Source organism: Oryza glaberrima, chromosome 1 (assembly GCF_000147395.1).
Source record: "Oryza glaberrima chromosome 1, OglaRS2, whole genome shotgun sequence".
Classification (NCBI taxonomy): Eukaryota; Viridiplantae; Streptophyta; class Magnoliopsida; order Poales; family Poaceae; genus Oryza; species Oryza glaberrima.
The window spans coordinates 737,667-755,950 of NC_068326.1; the positions used below are offsets into that span (position 1 = coordinate 737,667).

General features: G+C 43.4%; 3 protein-coding genes across 4 annotated transcripts; 2 read left to right on the plus strand and 1 right to left on the minus strand.

The window, feature by feature from the left end:
* Positions 1 to 51: 51 nt before the first annotated feature.
* LOC127769764 (protein PHYTOCHROME-DEPENDENT LATE-FLOWERING-like) lies at positions 52 to 6,014 on the minus strand. Of its 2 annotated transcripts, none has more exons than XM_052295401.1 (15): positions 5,775 to 6,014; positions 5,585 to 5,645; positions 5,440 to 5,504; positions 5,289 to 5,363; positions 4,846 to 4,926; positions 4,602 to 4,757; positions 4,411 to 4,503; positions 3,138 to 4,303; positions 2,811 to 3,016; positions 2,631 to 2,728; positions 2,486 to 2,524; positions 2,170 to 2,211; positions 579 to 2,057; positions 323 to 429; positions 52 to 190 (listed from the first exon to the last, which is right to left on the minus strand). In XM_052295401.1, the coding sequence occupies exons 1-13, from the start codon at positions 5,919 to 5,921 to the stop codon at positions 1,314 to 1,316; spliced, it is 2,973 nt and encodes a 990-aa protein (XP_052151361.1). In that variant the 5' UTR covers positions 5,922 to 6,014; the 3' UTR covers positions 52 to 190; positions 323 to 429; positions 579 to 1,313. The 2 variants fall into 2 exon arrangements, with proteins under 2 accessions (XP_052151361.1, XP_052151354.1); XM_052295394.1 differs by having other exon boundaries at positions 2,604 to 2,728.
* A 3,085-nt stretch (positions 6,015 to 9,099) lies between these two features.
* LOC127754421 (WAT1-related protein At3g18200-like) lies at positions 9,100 to 11,198 on the plus strand. Its single transcript, XM_052279944.1, has 7 exons — positions 9,100 to 9,423; positions 9,542 to 9,604; positions 9,703 to 9,819; positions 9,949 to 10,177; positions 10,287 to 10,445; positions 10,539 to 10,690; positions 10,797 to 11,198. Exons 1-7 carry the CDS (start codon positions 9,218 to 9,220, stop codon positions 10,993 to 10,995), a joined length of 1,125 nt encoding a protein of 374 aa, XP_052135904.1. The 5' UTR covers positions 9,100 to 9,217; the 3' UTR covers positions 10,996 to 11,198.
* A 3,394-nt stretch (positions 11,199 to 14,592) lies between these two features.
* LOC127754413 (fructose-bisphosphate aldolase 3, chloroplastic) lies at positions 14,593 to 18,048 on the plus strand. The gene is made up of 6 exons (XM_052279932.1): positions 14,593 to 14,847; positions 15,994 to 16,263; positions 16,361 to 16,470; positions 16,555 to 16,645; positions 17,144 to 17,413; positions 17,521 to 18,048. Exons 1-6 carry the CDS (start codon positions 14,701 to 14,703, stop codon positions 17,797 to 17,799), a joined length of 1,167 nt encoding a protein of 388 aa, XP_052135892.1. The 5' UTR covers positions 14,593 to 14,700; the 3' UTR covers positions 17,800 to 18,048.
* Positions 18,049 to 18,284: the final 236 nt, after the last annotated feature.

The following is an 18,284-nucleotide window of genomic DNA, read 5'->3' on the forward strand; positions in this document are numbered from 1 at the left end:
TGGAAATTAGTGGTTTAATTGCCATTGTTACCTTAATTATGCTGCTGCTGGTAACCTGGTGTTGCGATTTATCCCCACCATCATTTTTTCCGCAGTGCTCTGTATGCGCATCTGAAGTCCTCAATACAAGCCATATCCTTATCCAATTCATGAATCACAATCTGTTTATAGTTCTGTCCTCAATACCCATCTGGTTACAACAAATGCCTAGCATTAGCATGCAATGTATTATTGTTATTCCAACCCACATGAACTATGCATTGCCGCTCTTCACTGTATAAACATTCAATGAGTAAATTGGATAGTTTCAGTTGCTAGTTACCTTAATCTGTTGTTGCTGCGATTTATCCCCACCATGATTTATCCTGTGGTGCTCTGTGTGCCCCTCTGAAGTTCTCTGAAGTCCTTGTCCAATTTATGAACCAGAATCTGGTGGAAATGTCACAGGAGGATCATTATGCAGCGCAATTAACCGCGATGTAGAATAGATTAACTGTGCGAGTATAAGACTCATCATGGATTTGAGCGCAGTAACTCCAAGATTCAAATAGAAAAAGAACAAATCGTAGAAAAGTTACCTTTGTTAATTCCAACTAGGAGTCTTAGATGGTCGAAACCAGAGACCAAAACCATCGCCGGCGGCAGGGAGGGAGACGGGCGCGCCGATCTGGCATTACCAATGTTCCTCTTTCTAGAGTCCGATATGGAGAGGAGATAGGATGCCAACTGAGAATAGGTTTAGAGACAGGGAGGGAGCTGGCTCGCGTGGCGGAGGAGAGATCAGAGAGGGGAGGCTCCGGCGACATCCCGGCCGGCGGCCAGCGCCGAGCGGCGTGGAATGGAAACTGGAGCTGCCTGGAGAGAGTGGACAGTGGAAGGATAGTGTTAGGGAGAAATCTAGTGCGTTCATATTAGATCCAACGGCAACTGGCGGCCTCGCATGGTCACACCAACAAAGCATGGACATGAACAAGAAATCTATTTCTTTTCTTTTCTTGAGAGAACAAATGGTACTCCTAAGTATTCCCTTTCTATCGCTCCTAAGTACTCCTATAAGTGATTACAGGTAACTGAAGTTTATATGCAGATGATTTGCCATCTAGCAAAGAAACAATAACAGAAGACAACAACATTGAGCCGATTAAGGAGGAGCTACAGTATAAACAAAACAAGGAACTTGGTCATGTTCCAGCCATGTACTTACTGTAATCTGTATATGCTGTACTGCCTGTGTTGTTACGTATGTAACCAGAATGAGAAGAGCACCGCCAAATCACACTGCCCATCACCATCAGGAGGCCATCATTCACGCCTCACCACATCCCATGGGACATGTACTGGTAACCGAGAGGCACCTGGAGCTGAACCGGCGTGCTTGTGAGGCTGCCATCATTGGAGCCAAACGATTGAGAGCTCATCGGTGGACTTCCAACCGGATGCAGTGTCGACAATGGTGTGCTACTCCCAGCATAATTCACTGGAGGGCAACCGCAGACTCGCCTATCAAAAGCTGGCAGATCCCATTGGTACACCTTGCCACCCAGAGGTGTTGATATCTGGCGCCACTGGTTGTAGCTGCCTGTGCTTGCGTTGGTGGCATAATTCCTCTCACTGAAGAACCCTGGTATATCATGCCTGCAATGCCAGCACTGTCCTACTCCTTGACGTTGCCGAACAGGTTGATATTGGTTTAGATCCATTGAGAACACTCCATTTGGGAACCATCCAACTCCTTGACGTTGTTGGACATGTAGATGCTGGTCCATATCCATTGAGAACGCTCTATTTGCATAAAATCCCCCATGGTTGAGGATTCCGCCGGTATAATGCTGCTGGCCTGGATGATATGGATTCCAGAAATTTGTCTGAACACTTGGCAGGGTTGGATACTGTTGTGCCTGCATCCACTGTTGCTGAGTATTTGCATGTACATGTGGCGGCCCATTATGGAAGGTGCAACCTATATTGTTGCTTCCATTAATCACCATAGTTCTTGCAATGGGGTATTGTGGATATCCTCCAGTTAGATAACCTAGCTGAGGGGTGTCTTCGTATTGCTGAAAAGGGTTGGACTAAACAAGTAAGTGACAGAAAGGAAACGCCTCGCCGCTTCAATATACAGTGTGCAGACAGGTAATGTTATTGATAGAGTTATAGGTATTCTTGTACCTCTCTAATATCATTGCAAAGTGTGTAGCCATCCCTTCTCATCTGCATAAACAACATAAAACTCAGAAATTGAGCTCGAACATTATAATAGTATAGGGAGCAAAGCATTGATGATCATCATAAATTTAGTTGATTGATTTTTCTACAGACTCTAAGGAAAAAAATTATACATTTTGGCAAGCACACTTTATGAACAAGCAAATAATAAGATTTAAATATGCCAGATAGTTTCTCGTTGCCAAAGAAGCAACAAACGTTAACATATTTGCCTCTATGAATAATAATACAACGACTACCTTGGAAAAGACAAACTTACCAGTGAAATGAATTGATCCACAAGCTTGTTTGCATGGTGCTGCAAAGCATATCATGCGTAAGAATGAAATCAAAAGGTATTATTCCTGGTTTCTGAAACTCAATTGAAGAGTACTCACAGAAGTAGGAAGAGTAGAAATGTATACATGCTCATCCCCATAGATCGTTTCAACCGCTACTTGATGATCATCCGGTGCTTCGGATTCAAGGAGACGAAGTGTGTAATGGCATTCATCAACAACACCTGCCACGATACAATGCTTTAGGAAAAGAAAAGGATTACTAGCAAAACAAGATTATGCAAGCATAAGTAAGAACAAGCGCACCTCTACATAAATACTGTACAGGGTGAAAACTAAGCCTTCTAATCTTCCGAGTATTCATAGTTCTCCCAGTTGGATAGTTTGACATGATTTCATTCTGGGTATATGCAATGTCTGCAGTATTCTCAGACAGAAAGAATTTGGATGGTGGCAATGGCCATGATCTTTCTGAACCATCAAGTTTAGCAGCCCTTTCATTCAGTCCATGCCTAAGGAAAAACAAATGGTGAAACTGATAAGTTGTACAAAGAATTACCATCATAGTTGGCACATAACAACCCACTAACTTGAAATGAAACCTAAAAATAAAGAAGTTATGCAGAGCAATACCTCTTTGAAGTCAGGATGACCTCAGATAGAATCTTTTCAATATCAGGTTCAATGGTATATGAAGGGTCTCCAATACATGACTCAATATCTGGAGAAATACCCAGTTCACTGCTAATGCCATCAGTAACATCTGGTTCTCCTGGACTTACATTCTCACAAGGTGTATTGCTCTGTGTATCAGCTTTTTTCTGCCTTTTCTCATTTGAATCGATCTCCTGATACAAATAAGTATAAACTCCTAAGACCTTCCTCTTTGAAGAAGGTTGGGGCTCTGTAACAACCTTAGGAGGTTTACTGGGAGCCTTTCTGGAACTTGCACTGCATGAGATTACAGAGGGCGTTGTTCTGTCTTTGAGCTCTTCTACACAATAATTGTCTGGACCAACAGTTGAGGGCAGATTTCTGTCTTTTAACCTTACTGTTGAATAATTAACCTCTTTGGGGATTTTTTCAACACATGAATTATTTGTCTCTGAGGAAGGATGTGGACAGTCCGCTGTGAACGCTGACAAGGACTTTTGTTGCTGTACTCTCATGTCCTTGCTGCCTGTTGTCTGATCTAAATTAACCTTTACAGGCCGTTGGTTTGGAGATACCAAATTAAGCCCTTTGTTGTTTGAAGACCTTATTGACTTCTGAAAGTGGCATTTGGTACTTTCAGAGCTCAACAATGAATGTTTGTTTGAAGGCCTGCAGCTTTGGCAGTCATGTATTTCACGTGGAAGATTTGAATGCTCCTTTCTGTTCTGTAGTTGAACTGTCTCCTTTTGTGGTTGTTCGTTTTCATGATCAACCTGCAAAATTGCTATCTGCGCCTGCTTACTCTGAAGCAAAAGGTCAGGAGCAGGAGTACAGGATGCACTTTGTTTAATGTTACACGAGACAGAGCTATTCATAAGGGTAGAAGAGTATTGAATAGCAGTATCAGGATCAGATCCTGCAGCTGATTGGGCCTTCTTAATTTGGAGAGCGAGTGGACAGTCCATAGATAAGCCGTTCAATATTCCACGTGGCAAGCCTTCTGGAGCTTCATTTTCAATGCATACAACTGCTCCTTCACAGGTGATGAATTCCTTGGGTTTGCAATTTTCAGGAGGATCGGCAGAAGTATTGTCAATAGATGTAGCTTTAATTTTCTGCCTCCCTTTATTTAGACCTAAATCAATCTGTTTTGCAAACGATTTGGTAAAAAATACAAGGTAGATTGTAGTACTTTCAAACTGGACAAAAATTTTTACTGGAATCCAGAAACAGAAAGGCTAATCAGGGGTACCTTCTTAACAGAATTCTGAAGTCTTTCAAGGCATGGTGTAGGGTCCAAATTAAGTCTGGGTTGCAAGGCACGGAGGATGGTGGACTCGGCAATCTGAAATTCATATGATTAGAGAAAATTAAAGTAGGTGATATGTTGAAATAGTTGATGATATATCACAATGTAAATCACAGGATTAAAGATGGGCTAACCAATTGATCGTGATAAGTCCATGAAGCATTAACAACAGAAGCTAGATCTTTCACAACACGTTCAGTGCCCAATCTAAGAGAAACTCTATTCACTATTGGGAAGTCATCTCCTGAAGAATCGCCAGCATTAGACAGAAAGGGCCGGTAGTCCCGCACCTAGTATTTTACATTGTACAAAGAAGATACCTGAGCAGAAATACAACATATGTTAAAGTTGCAAAATTAGAGTATGACTTTAGCTAACCTCACACACAATAGTTCCATTTCTAAATTTGCAAGGCATGTCGCCCAAGATGACTTGAGGCAAGCAGCCATGCTCAATATCCTGTAACAATACATTGGACAATTACGAAATCTGCAGTGACGATGCAAGAGATTGTAATGATGAAATAATTTTGTTAAGGAGATTAGAATCTTGTGGTTCAAATAGAATTGCAATAGAGCTACTTGGTTCCCAAAAATCACCAGCAAAGAAATGAAATGCATGATGATTCTATACTTAATTGGCAGAGCCCATGACTTCAGTTTTTTTTTCAAAAAAAAGGGCATGTGGTTCTAAGAAATGTATACATAACTACCGGTTCTCTCTGATCACATCATCAAAAGATGGCCACATGTGCAAAATTGTACGATAAATTACATAATAAGAATTCCAGACGAAAATTACATAATAAGAATCACACTTACAGAAAACAAAGCTCGAGATGCCTTGCTGTACGGCCTCTTCTGAGGATCATCACCAATCAGAAACAGAAGCATTCCCTTTGCAGAAACCGACAGACGCTGTTACGATCAACAGGTTACAGATAGATAATTTCTATTCAAATGTAAGCCGTACCTTGCCTGGGTCACTAATTGAGTATCCATCCGGAAACAGGTTCAGTGCAAAAGACGGCTCAAGATCTGCACCACAAGAGTGTTTGTGAAAATGCTCCGACAATAATCAACAGAAAAAAAATCGTGCAATTAGATCAGGTCCTCACCTAAATCATCAGAACCAACTCCGTCTCTATCATATACATCCGATCGTGCAGCGGCGCCGGGCTACACGAATCAAAACGAAACCGACAGTAACGCACGCTTGCACACACCCAACCCAATCCACACGATCGCGATTGCTCTTTTCTTCAAGTAAACAACGATGGAGAGGAACAGATAGCCGAGGGCACTCACATCCCAGGGCAGAGGCGGCGGCAGGGGCGAGCCTTCGGGTGGCGCTGCCGCGCGATCGGCGGCGGTTGCTGCGGCCGCAGGAGGCGGAGGCGGCGGCGGAGGGTAGAAGCGGCGGCCGCGTCGGGACACCCTGAAGGAGACGACCATCGCGCCGCCGCCCGCGCCGCCGACGGCCGCCGCGTGGAGGAGAGGTAGGGTTTTGCGGGTGGGTTTGGTTGGGGTTTTGGTTTAGAGAGAGAGAGAGAGAAGAGGAGAGATGGCGCGAGCGCGAAGAGGCGAGAGGGGGAAGACGATGGGGAGGTTTTGCTACGTGCACACGGTTCGTGAGGTGCTTGCACGTGGGGCCCAGCGCCAGTGAGAGTACGCGGGGGACACGCAGCAAAGGTGAGGTGGGGCCCACGTGATGGGACTACCTGTCAGACGAGGTGGGCCCACTGCTCGGCTCGCTCGTGGGCTCGATGATCCATTATTAGACTTTAAGGCCCAATAGTTCATGAGAGGTAAGCCCATGGAGGAGAACTCGCCGCCTCGCCGCGGCGGCGGCCGACGGCTGCCGCCTCCGTCTCCCTCAACGGCGGCGGCGGCGCCGGATACTCCCTCTCGGGGCTCCGGCCAACTGCTGCCTCCTCCTCCGCGTCTCCGACTCCATCAACGCCGGCGCCGGAGACTCAACCCTTTCCCTCCGAGCTCCGGCGAACTGCCGCCGATACCTGCGTCCTCCGCCTCGGTGAGTACAGAGGCCCATGACAATCAGTATAGTTCATTACTTGAGATCTGAATCAGTGTATAAGGTGGTTAATTCATATATGAACGAACTTCTCCAACAGTTGGACTTGTTCGGCATTGTTTGTCTTCGTGTTTAATGAGTTAATTAGCTGTAACCCCTGACATAGTACTATTACTATATCTTCCTCCGTTCCATATTATAAGTCATTTTTAGTTTTTGATAAGTCAAACTTTTTAAGTTTCTGGAATAATATAACAACATCTATAACATCAACTTAGTTCGATTAGATCTAACATTTGAAAGTATGTGTGTTTTGTGTTAGAAATACTGTTATGTTTTTTTCTATATACTTGATCAAACTTTAAAAAGTTTGAAGAAAAAAGTTAAAAAATATATATTTATATGGAAGGAGTATATTATAAGCATAGGCTGCTTGTATGCTCCAATTTTTAGCTGCAATATGCATAGGGATCCATGGATGAACTTGTTTAAACTAGTCTTTTTTTTTAAGATAAAGAAAGACCTCATTTTTGTGTGTGCTTAGGTCAATTAGTTTTAGCAGACTCTTAAATCTCTCATCATTACCATGCATGTCCCCATCAATTCTTTTTAAACCAACAAATAAAGTTAGACTCTGACTGGTACTTTCAGGCATCAGACATGCATGCATCAGTACATCCCAGATTCCCAGTCAGGTTGCAAACAGTGGATACAGTACAATAAAACCCACATGAGAAGAACAATGTGTGCTTAAATGCAATTACAAGGATAGACCACCAAGTCAGGCGCATGTGATCGTCATCAAATCATGTGTACCGCACCAGAATCATACGCTGATCACCATTAAATCTCCATGGGGTCCCTGCTATCACTAAGACACTAACTAGGCTTTGATTCTGAACATAGATATGAAGCTAAAAGTAGTTTGGTCTGAGGAGTATGTACATTCTGTGCTGTGAGGTGTTCATTCAGTCAGGTCCACACACCATGTGCTGCAGCACCCCAACCTATGGAGTAGGATGGTCAAGAAAGATGGCCTGCACTGGATGCACCACCTCAGCAACCATGACTCCTTAATTAATCAAAATCATGTACCTAAACCTGATGCAAATGCAATGCAATTATGCAGAAAGAGTTGAGGAAAAAGGAGAGGAGAGGGTGGGTTTTGTCGTAGTGTAGGTGATCGACAACAGGTTTGTCATGTCGCCGTCCACACGTGTGTTTGCTTGCCTGTTCATGGTGTGCGTCCAGGATGTACATATGCCAGATGATTCATCAAGTTCTCGTTGATGCATTGCTAATAGGAGTTTAATTTCATCTCATTGAAGTTTTGCTGGATTTGAGAATTAGAGTTGAATGTCAGGTGCCGGATGATGTTTTTTGTTCTTCTGAGTAATGGAAGAAGCAGAGAGCCCTGGTTCAGTTTAATGGAGTCCTACTGAAGCTTAAGTTCAGAATTATAGGAGTGGATGGAAATGTTGTGTATGCTTTTTTGTGACATTTGAAGAGGTATGTTTTTTCTTTCCTTAGGATCAAAAATTATTTATTCAGGATTGCTGAATTATGGTTGAAAATGTGGATGCCAAGGTTGTGAGTTAAACCTGATTTTTTACATTTGTGTGCTGAAATAGTGTCTTGTCTGCCATCAGATAGCCTGAATTTTTTTTGGCAACCAAATCCCAACCTGGCTCATTTAGTTCTGATTTCTGAATCCAGCATATATACTTGCATTTCCCATTTTCTAAAAATAATCATGAACACGAGCCATTTTTTTGCTGTCCATCTCATCAATCAAACAGGTCGTGATCAAGATAGCTTGAGAGAATCACAATATGGTGAGCAAAAATAAACTAAAAAAGAAATAACGAGAAAGATGTAAGAAGCATCGCATTTAAGTCGACATGGATGGAACAGGGATACAAGGGAGCCCTCCTCACTGATTGCATGTTTGAAACTCAGGACACTCCAGCCCAGCAGGCTTACCTGTCAGGAGCCCACTACCCATATATATATCAAACATATGCATATTTCCAAATTATTCCCCCATACCATACAGTAATCCAAATCCACCAAGAAGATCAAGTCAAATTGCCCACACATATGTCATAACGACAGAGGGAAGAAATTAAAAGGGAAAGGACATGATCAGCATTCAACATATAGGAAACTAGGATGTTCTTCTGATGTTGCCTTAACTGCATAGCCTGCTTATATGATGGGTGTAACTTTTGGTTTTTATGCTTCCTGTAGGTCACAGTTAAGTCTGTTCCAATGAATCAATGATATGTATGATAAACATGAGTTCTGAACAGTTCCTGAAATTTTTTTGCTGCAGTATCTCTATTACAATGACGTGTGCATGCATACAGCAAAAAATACATGTGGTACTAATTAACACTTGTTCTGTTGTTGCTAATATGGCACAAATATGATGTAATAAAGCACTACACCATGTGCTGCAATTAGGCAATTGTACTGAAACTACTATTAGCACATTGCATTCATGCAATTGAGAGGTCTCTATAGTCTATAGTCTATAGGAACCATATCCCTTCGTGAACTTCAGGAGTAACAAAACCCTCTATATATACGCACACGCCCTGCACTCCTCTCAAAAACACAAGCAACAGCTTAGCTAGTAACAGTAGGCCACTACTAGCATCACTGCATTTCTAGTTAAGTAACAACACTAGAGAGAGTAAGGAGTAGTGAGACCATGGGGAGGGATCAGGCAGCTGCAGCAGTGATGCATGAGAAGGTGAAGCTGTTCATAGGAGTGCTGGCCCTGCAGTTCCTGCTTGCAGGATTCCACATTGTGAGCAGGGCAGCACTCAACATGGGCATCAGCAAGATTGTGTTCATCGTCTATAGGAACCTCATCTCCCTCGCCTTGCTCGCGCCCTTCGCCTACTTCCTCGAGAAGTGCGTAAATAAACCCCTTCTTTTTTTACATAAAAATTAATCAGTTGTTTCATTTTTCTCAAAAGTATATATAAGATGTTGTTGATTGTACATTTTTTTCATGTATGATCTCTATCAGGAAAGATAGACCACCACTGACCTTCTCTTTGCTGGTGGAGTTTTTTCTTCTAGCACTGTGTGGGTAAGTAGATTGATTTCTTTTACCATCTTCTCTGCTCTATATATATATATCCATATTTACTCGGACTGAAGTTTCTGAATCTCTGTACCATTGTTCAGGATAACTGCAAACCAAGGTTTCTACCTCCTAGGGCTGTATCACCTTTCACCAACTTATGCTTCTGCAATACAGAACACAGTTCCTGCCATCACCTTTGCCATGGCTGCCGTCCTCAGGTATATATCACTTAATTTATACACCGAAGAAATATAAGATCAGTGTAAAGATATATATTAGTAACATACATGCATGCAGTTTTGAGTTTTCACTGCAGATTAAACTGTACGTGTGTTGTGTGCATGCAGGCTTGAGCAAGTAGACCTAGGCAAGAGGCATGGGGTGGCCAAGGTGGTGGGCACGGTGGTGAGCATAGGTGGTGCCACAGTGATAACTCTCTACAAGGGCCTACCACTGTTCAATCACAATCTGAACATCAAGTCCCTGTCTTCCTCGAGCCTCATCCTCAACTGGACTCTGGGCTGCGTCTTCATCCTTGGCCACTGCCTCTCATGGTCTGGATGGATGGTTCTTCAGGTAGATAGCTAGTCTCTCATGCATGCGCATTGGATCGATGGCTATGATTTGCTGAATGTCTGAACTAACTTTTCATGGTGTATTTGAATCTTGTTTGTTTTGTCATTAGGTGCCAGTTCTGAAGAGGTACCCAGCTAGGCTGTCAGTTCTATCACTGACCTGCATCTTTGGGCTCCTCCAGTTCCTGGTCATTGCAGCCTTCACTGAAGAAGACCTGAGCAGATGGAAGGTGAACTCCGGAAGCGAGCTGTTCACAATCCTCTACGCTGTAAGTGCATAGCTGCAGCATACCGTCTTCGATATCTATATATGAAAAATCATGAGAAATTAATAGATGATGTTTCTTTTTGGTGCTTGCTAGGGTCTTGTGGCATCTGGCGTGGCGTTTGCTCTGCAGATATGGTGCATCGACAGGGGAGGGCCGCTGTTCACCGCCGTGTTCCAGCCGGTCCAGACCGTCGCCGTCGCCGTCATGGCCGCCATCATTCTCGGAGACCAGCTGTACTCAGGAGGGTAAGATGATTACACACAAAATTCAGTAAAAAAAAGATGCATTCCTTTAATTCTCTGAATTTATCTCATCGATCTATCGCTGGACTGTAAAAATCATCATTGGCAGGATCATCGGAGCAGTTCTGATTGTGATCGGGCTGTACTTCGTGCTGTGGGGCAAAAGCGAGGAGAAGAAGAGCAAGAACAACAACCTGCAGGACCAGCCGGTGCAGGGAGGAGGAGACGACATCAGGAGGCATCTGCTCGGGCAAGAAGATGCATCTCGCAAAGACGAAGAAGCTGCAGTCACTGATGAACTGGCATGACGATCGATCGAGTCATCGAGGGCCGTTCTTCACCAGTAATATGCATGATGTTGGAGTTGGAAAATATATGTTGATGTCAGTGACTGTACTTTTCTTAACTATATTAATCAAAGAAGAAGATCCAAGCGTGCCAGTGTAATTAAAAACAGTACTGCTAGCTGGTCCTCACTCACCGGTGATAAACTATATATAATTGCTACGAATCAATCTGTGTATATCTCAAGCTGTATATTCAGAGTTAATAATATAATATTGCCATAATTTGAACAGTTAGCACATAAATTTGTCCATGTTTGTCCACCGTAAATATTATCAACAGTAAGAGTAACTCAACCGTTGATTTTCAAATTCTACTACTAATAGCAGCCATGGATGGTACTATAAATAGATATAATCTATTGGGCTGAAAAAGATGAACGAGTCTATATTAATTCTACTGAGTAGAGGACATCATAAAACAACTCTAAATTGTAACAGGGCTCGAGCTTAACTTCCAAATTACAATCCCCTTTTAATATATGATATCCTTTTGGATATATGGTTTGACTATTCGTCCTATTTGTTATTTTTTGCAAATATATAAGTCATACATAAAGTATCTTTAGTGACTAAAACAAATAAATATGTTAGTTAAGTAACTTTTGAATAAGGCGAATAGTTATGTGAGTCAATGACATCATGTATAAAAAGTAAGTCGAGGGAGTAGTATATCAGATCTTACCTTGATCTGAATCAAAACCAAATCAATCAATACATGTTATATACTCTGTTCGTCCTAAAATAAACCAACCCTGTGTTCAGATTCGTCGTACTAAGATGTGTCACATTTAGTATGAGATTGGTTTATTATGGGACGAAGGGATTAGTTTTTTTTTTCATACGTCGTGTAGAGATAACATATGAGACCAGTGAAAAGGAATCATCTGACTTAACTACTGTGCAATTGACCCAGCCTACATGTCAGCGAGTTAATTCTATCTGCAGTTAAGTTGGAGGATTTGCTTCCGAAACCCATACATGCATGATATGCTTCCGAGACCAATACACGATGTACAATGAGGTTATGAGGGTGTCTATTACGCTGTCGCTTACGCTAAGTTTCGTTATCGTTTCTATTTTACCGTGCAATTGGCGCTTATCAGATCAGCTGCCTACTAAAGAACACAAGGATATGAGGTTTGTAACGGGGAAAATGCTATATCCGTAACGCCTCCTTGCCCTCTCTTCTGGTCGGCAACAAATAACATATCGCAACTTTCTCTCTCTTCCATGTCAGTGAAAATCCAACGTGAATAGATTTTACTTACGGCTGATGATAGAACCCATACTTGCAGCTTATATATATCCATTGTACATGCCCTAATAAATTAAAGCAGATTAAAATCGACCTCTCTGTCTGTCGTATACGCATGTGTTTGTTGATCCGGGTCGAGAATTACGGCGGCAGCAATGGGAGTGACACCGACGAGACTGGCAGCCAAATCAGATGTACACACTGCATAGATTGCGATCGATATGGCATATCATCATTTGGATGGATCGATCAAGCCATATCTGTTTGCGTGTGTTTGTCGAGATATGCATCGGAAGAGATTCATTTGCAGCAGCAGCAGCCACCAGCCACGAGTACGGCCATATGCCTCCAATCCATGCATCGATTGATCGATCGGCATTGACGATGACACTGGGAATGATCATAATCAGGGGCCATCACAGTGATGATCTGTACATATACATATATAGATACCGTATACATATGAATCGATGTACATTTGTATATGCTGACCTTTTAGAAGACATGGCCATGGATCTGTCTTGATCAGCCTAATTAATGACGATTAAGATGGGACATTGACATGTGGATCAGCCCTGCCTGCAAACAAACAGATATGACATACTGGATTTTTATTTAGTAGTAGCTAGAGATTTTTCTCCGATCGTTGAGCTGAACGAAAATGTAGCTACCTGAACATGACAGGTTATGAGCAGTGTTCCCCGGCACTTGTGGACTCATCCGACACCTTTGCTATACTGTTGTCATCATGTTTGTATAAGCCATTGAATTAAATTACAGGGAAATTAATTGTCAACTCAATACACAATTGTGTGTATCGATCGATTATTGTCATCAGTATATGTAGTATATATGAGAACAGCTAGGTAGCTAGTTAGGTCGCCCTTGTTTGTTTGCATATTAGTAGCAAACATATATAAGCATGCAAGCGCACGCTTGTCTGAAATATGCATGATTGCCTGAGCTCTTCTGGGTAGTAGTTGGTGTGTGAATTATATGCATTATTGTCGTTTCCGCACATAAATGATACTATACGCAAAATTGACATGCAGCTAGGTGACTTCTATGAAAGAACGGATCGAGCTTGGCAGGTCGTACAGGTTGTAACACATATAATACATCGATCGATCGATCAGAACAGGGCCGGCGATATCTAGCTAGAGTTAGCTAGCTCATTGCTGTACGCAGTAGGGCTGGATGAATATAATTGATCGATCGATCGATCAATCTCCTGTTACAACTGCATGGATCGATATGCATGTACGTCAATTCGCTGTCTCCCTTGTACTCTGCGTACTTAGCTAGTAGACGCAGCAGCAACAATGACTCTCTCTCTCTCTCTCTCTCTGCAACTGCATCTGCATATGGAGATCCCCGGCTAGCTAATGGATCGATCGAGGAAGATGACAAATCAGAGTACAGATCGATCATGTCGTTGCTCGCTCGAGGCAATAGCTAGCTAGATAGATCACGCTACCTGCATACATGTCCTGATGTATTCCAAGTACACTACATCTACACATGGACATGCTGCCTGCTGCATCATATCGTCTGAATGACTTGCTGTACTTCTCCTGTACGTACTTGTGGGTATACGGATCACGTACACATGCGTACGTGTCTCATCCCCGGACGACAGTGCCAGCAGCAGCTCACCCCTGTCGCTCCGCCGCCAGCCACGCTTGCCCCCCGCCCACCGCCGGCTTGCCGCCATGCCCATGCCTACCTGCTGCTGTGCCTTCTTCCTATTCAATCTATCTCGCTTTCGATTCTCTCTAAGCTGGCTGATGGCCCAATAAACTCTGAGCAGATTGATGGCCCAACAGTTTCATGGGCTGAGCTGAAAGGCCTGCGAATTATAGCTGGGCCTCGATGTTTGGGGAATTGGGCCTCCAATGAAGTTAAGGGGCACTTCCGTAATTCCCCCCACTGCCGCATCTGGAGTTCTGGACTCCTCGGTGGATCCGCCCGGCCCCGCTGGCGGCGGAGAGTACAACGTTTACATTTTGCCCCTTATGTTACTCCATATTTCTGGTCAAGTGTACTCACCTGATCCTCCTTTGAAATTTTGAGATCTTCTTACCAACCAAATTTCATCTGTACTTTGTTCATATTTTTCAAATGAATTGCACTTTTGATTAATTTTGAAGCATATCCCCAGTTATTAATTCTGCATTCCAGTTGACCAGTTGTAGTGTTTTATGGCTAGAAAAAGTTGGTCAAAAAGGGCTTGAAGTAAATAAGAGGAGAACTGGGGGGGAGTTTTTATTTATAAAAGCCCCTCCAACTTTCTCGTCTGCCACCAACCCACTTCCTATTTGTCGCCGTCGCGTCGCGTCCCAAACTCCAAACACGCCGCAAAGCGAAGAAGCGATCGCACGTTCGCACGCAGACGCAGCCGCGGCGGATCAATGGCGATGCTGACGGCCAAGCTCACCTCCCCCGCCGCCACCACCAGCTGGCTCCCCGGCGGCGGCCGCCGATCCGCGCCGCCCCGCCGTGCTACGGTGATCCGCGCCGCCGCCGTCTCCTACGCCGACGAGCTCGTCTCCACCGCGGTGAGCCCCCACCAAACCCTACCACATCTCCCTCGTTTTCATCGTACTTGTTGCTCTAGGAGCCGGTCGCCTTTGAAAGGATCTATCCTTTGGAGGTTGCTCGTGTCGCATGTGCCGATCTATGATGGCGCCGTCCGTGTGTGTGTTGGTATCTAGCGATTTGTGGTGGGGACTTTTCAGTAGGGTTGGGGGGGGGGGGGAGGGTTGTGTTGGCGAAAATAATCGAGACTAGTATATTGGATTATCTGAATGAATTCAAGTATCTGTTAAATCTACAAGTACATACAAGGTGATTTGGTGAAATAGCAACAACGTGCAGATATTTTGGACAGTTTATAATCCTGACAATAGTTTTACTTGAATAAAAGCTTCTGCGCTCGTTTGAGATTTTTTTTTTGATGCAGAATTAAAATTGGAATAATGAACTAGGAGTATGTAAGGTCTGAAGCTGTGATTTCCAGTATAACCCTTGCTACTTGTTCCATCCCAAATCAGGTCGTGCTAAATCTGGTCAATCGAATCGAGTCAACTCTACTGATACTGGTTTCATGTAGATACACTGGTGGCATTTGTCTAAATTGTTGGCTGTTATCATACTATGTGCTGATTATGCGATTTGTTGAGTGGTAAATCTTGTTTTCACAATGCTTCTGTCTTGTTTACTGATCCTGGTAATCTTGTGGTTCTAGTGGATAATGATGTGAATAGTGGGCTGTATTGATGCTGTCTGGTTAACTTTTGATTCAGTCATGGATTCGTTCGGTATAAAATGATCCTGGATGATTGTTTTTGGGTCGGCATTTTAGATGTATGTTAGCTGACTGCTTGAGTTTTTGGATAAAATTAACCTGCTAGGAAGGGCTGAAGTATAGAGCAGAAAATTAGTGTTGCTCTGGACACAAATTTTCAAACTGCAAGGGTCACTGAAATAGTTCAGCAAGTCATGGTCTATACAATTTCTTTGTTATGTAATTTGGCTAAATGTTTGAGCTTATGTCTCTCTGATTTGAGTGACTTGGGGTTTTTTTCAACATCGGGTCCTAAGCCATTCCTATTTTCTCACTACTTGCTTCTTGACAGCAATGATTTTTTTTCCTGTTGATTCATTGCTGCTAAACTAATGTTTCTAACTTTCCATCTGTGCAGAAATCTGTTGCTTCCCCAGGGCGTGGTATCCTGGCAATTGATGAGTCGAATGCCACATGCGGAAAGAGATTAGCATCCATTGGTTTGGACAACACAGAAGTTAACCGCCAGGCTTACAGGCAGCTTTTACTGACCACTGCTGGTCTTGGTGAATATATTTCTGGTGCTATCCTTTTTGAGGAAACTCTTTATCAGTCAACCACTGATGGTAAGAAGTTTGTTGACTGCTTGAAGGATCAGAATATCATGCCCGGTATCAAGGTCGACAAGGTATGCATGCCATGATATGATGATCGTCATATTGTATTCATCAAGACAGTTTCAGCATTGGTTCTTACTACTTCATGGTTTTTGTTGTCTAAAATAGGGCTTGGTTCCATTGCCTGGGTCCAACAATGAATCTTGGTGCCAAGGCCTAGATGGTTTGGCTTCAAGGTGTGCTGAGTACTACAAGCAGGGGGCACGCTTCGCTAAGTGGTTAGTTCATACTCATTGTGACTCTGTCTAATTTATTGGCATATATCTTTTCTAAACTTTCTGTGGTATGTTGTTCTTCTCCAGGCGGACTGTTGTTAGCATCCCTTGTGGTCCCTCAGCATTAGCAGTCAAGGAAGCGGCATGGGGACTTGCTCGATATGCTGCCATTGCTCAGGTAAAAATGTCACTTTCAACTACATTGCTTTAGTTTGATAGTGTGCTTAAGAGCCTTGATGAACAACCTTTTTTTTATGGTCTTATTTTGATGTTTCAAACACTTTTGACAATAGTAATAACCTGTACTATCATAATTGTTGAACACTTGTACTGTTCTTGAAACCGTATACATCAATTATGCACAGTGACTGCACATGGAAACACATATAACAATGGTAAGAATTAAGTTAAACTCATGTAGAAAGCTGGAGGAAAGAGCTTGTGCCTTTGTCCAATCAATGCAGTTCTCTACACTATCTTTTTTTAGTGTTGACACCATCTAAAATGTTTCGAAATCGAGTAATAGTGATGCAATATACACCACATCATGTAATTTCAACACAATTTGTGTCAACTAACATGCATATATGCTCTAGTGCTTTCTATTCCTCGCAAGTCACAAGAAGTTTTCTATTTGTTCACCATGTTTTAAACTTTTAACTGGAATGACCTGCAGGACAATGGCTTAGTGCCAATTGTTGAGCCAGAGATCCTTCTTGATGGTGACCATGCGATTGAGAGAACTCTTGAAGTGGCAGAGAAAGTGTGGTCTGAGGTATTCTTCTACCTGGCCCAAAACAATGTTCTTTTTGAGGGTATCCTGCTGAAACCCAGCATGGTGACCCCTGGAGCTGAACACAAGCAGAAGGCCACTCCAGAAGCCATTGCGAAGCACACCCTTACAATGCTGAGGAGGAGAGTGCCGCCTGCTGTCCCTGGAATCATGGTATTTTCTTAGCTCTTGATTCTCATAGTAATTTTATCTTCTATACCATCTCCATTCGAAACCAACTGGACAGAGTTCTGTAACTTTGTTCGTTTTGTTTTCTCCAGTTCCTTTCTGGTGGGCAATCTGAGGTGGAGGCAACCCTGAACCTGAACGCGATGAACCAAGAACCAAACCCATGGCATGTGTCCTTCTCATACGCCCGGGCTCTCCAGAACTCGGTGCTGAAGACATGGCAGGGGCGCCCCGAGAACGTGGAGGCAGCGCAGAAGGCACTGCTGGTCCGTGCCAAGGCGAACTCGCTGGCTCAGCTCGGTCGCTACACCGGCGAGGGCGAGAGCGATGAGGCCAAGAAGGGAATGTTCCAGAAGGGCTACACTTACTGATGCGGCAGAAGAGACTTCCGTGATATACAACATGCCATTTCGTGTCACTGTTTTTTGAACACCGGAGTGAATAATCACCAGAGTATGTTTGGTGCCACCGATTGTTGTTAGCTTCGTTAGCACGGGAGAAGCCTTAGAGAGCTGTATCTGACTCTGAAACACACTATTTTGATAGCACGCTTTTACTGTAAGCATATGCCTTTCGGCCATGAGACTACGAGAGAGATGTTTCATTTGTGTTGGGGTAAACTGGCAGCATTCTGAAATGAGAAAATCTGATTCACTGTTTCATGGGCTAACTAGCCACGGGCGGGCTATTGTTTTTGGGCTTCCGGCCCAACTCTATAAAGTAAAGGGGGAAAAAGCACAGAAATCTCGCGTATCCTCGTGGGCCCCACCTGCTCATCCTATCAGGGCTTGCCAAGTCACGACCATTTAGGGCCCAAAGCAGCCGTCCATACCGACGTTGCAAAAGAGGCCACGTG

Coding starts and splice junctions, on each gene's coding strand:
- LOC127769764 (XM_052295394.1), bottom strand. CDS start 5,921: ATGGTCGTCTCCTTCAGGGTGTCCCGACGCGGCCGCCGCTTCTACCCT. Junction 4,758..4,845: donor ATGGAACTATTGTGTGTGAG/GTTAGCTAAAGT, acceptor GTAAAATACTAG/GTGCGGGACTACCGGCCCTT. Junction 3,017..3,137: donor GTCATCCTGACTTCAAAGAG/GTATTGCTCTGC, acceptor GTTTTTCCTTAG/GCATGGACTGAATGAAAGGG.
- LOC127754421 (XM_052279944.1), top strand. CDS start 9,218: ATGGGGAGGGATCAGGCAGCTGCAGCAGTGATGCATGAGAAGGTGAAG. Junction 9,424..9,541: donor TTCGCCTACTTCCTCGAGAA/GTGCGTAAATAA, acceptor GATCTCTATCAG/GAAAGATAGACCACCACTGA. Junction 9,820..9,948: donor GCCATGGCTGCCGTCCTCAG/GTATATATCACT, acceptor GTGTGCATGCAG/GCTTGAGCAAGTAGACCTAG.
- LOC127754413 (XM_052279932.1), top strand. CDS start 14,701: ATGGCGATGCTGACGGCCAAGCTCACCTCCCCCGCCGCCACCACCAGC. Junction 14,848..15,993: donor ACGAGCTCGTCTCCACCGCG/GTGAGCCCCCAC, acceptor CCATCTGTGCAG/AAATCTGTTGCTTCCCCAGG. Junction 16,264..16,360: donor CCGGTATCAAGGTCGACAAG/GTATGCATGCCA, acceptor TGTCTAAAATAG/GGCTTGGTTCCATTGCCTGG.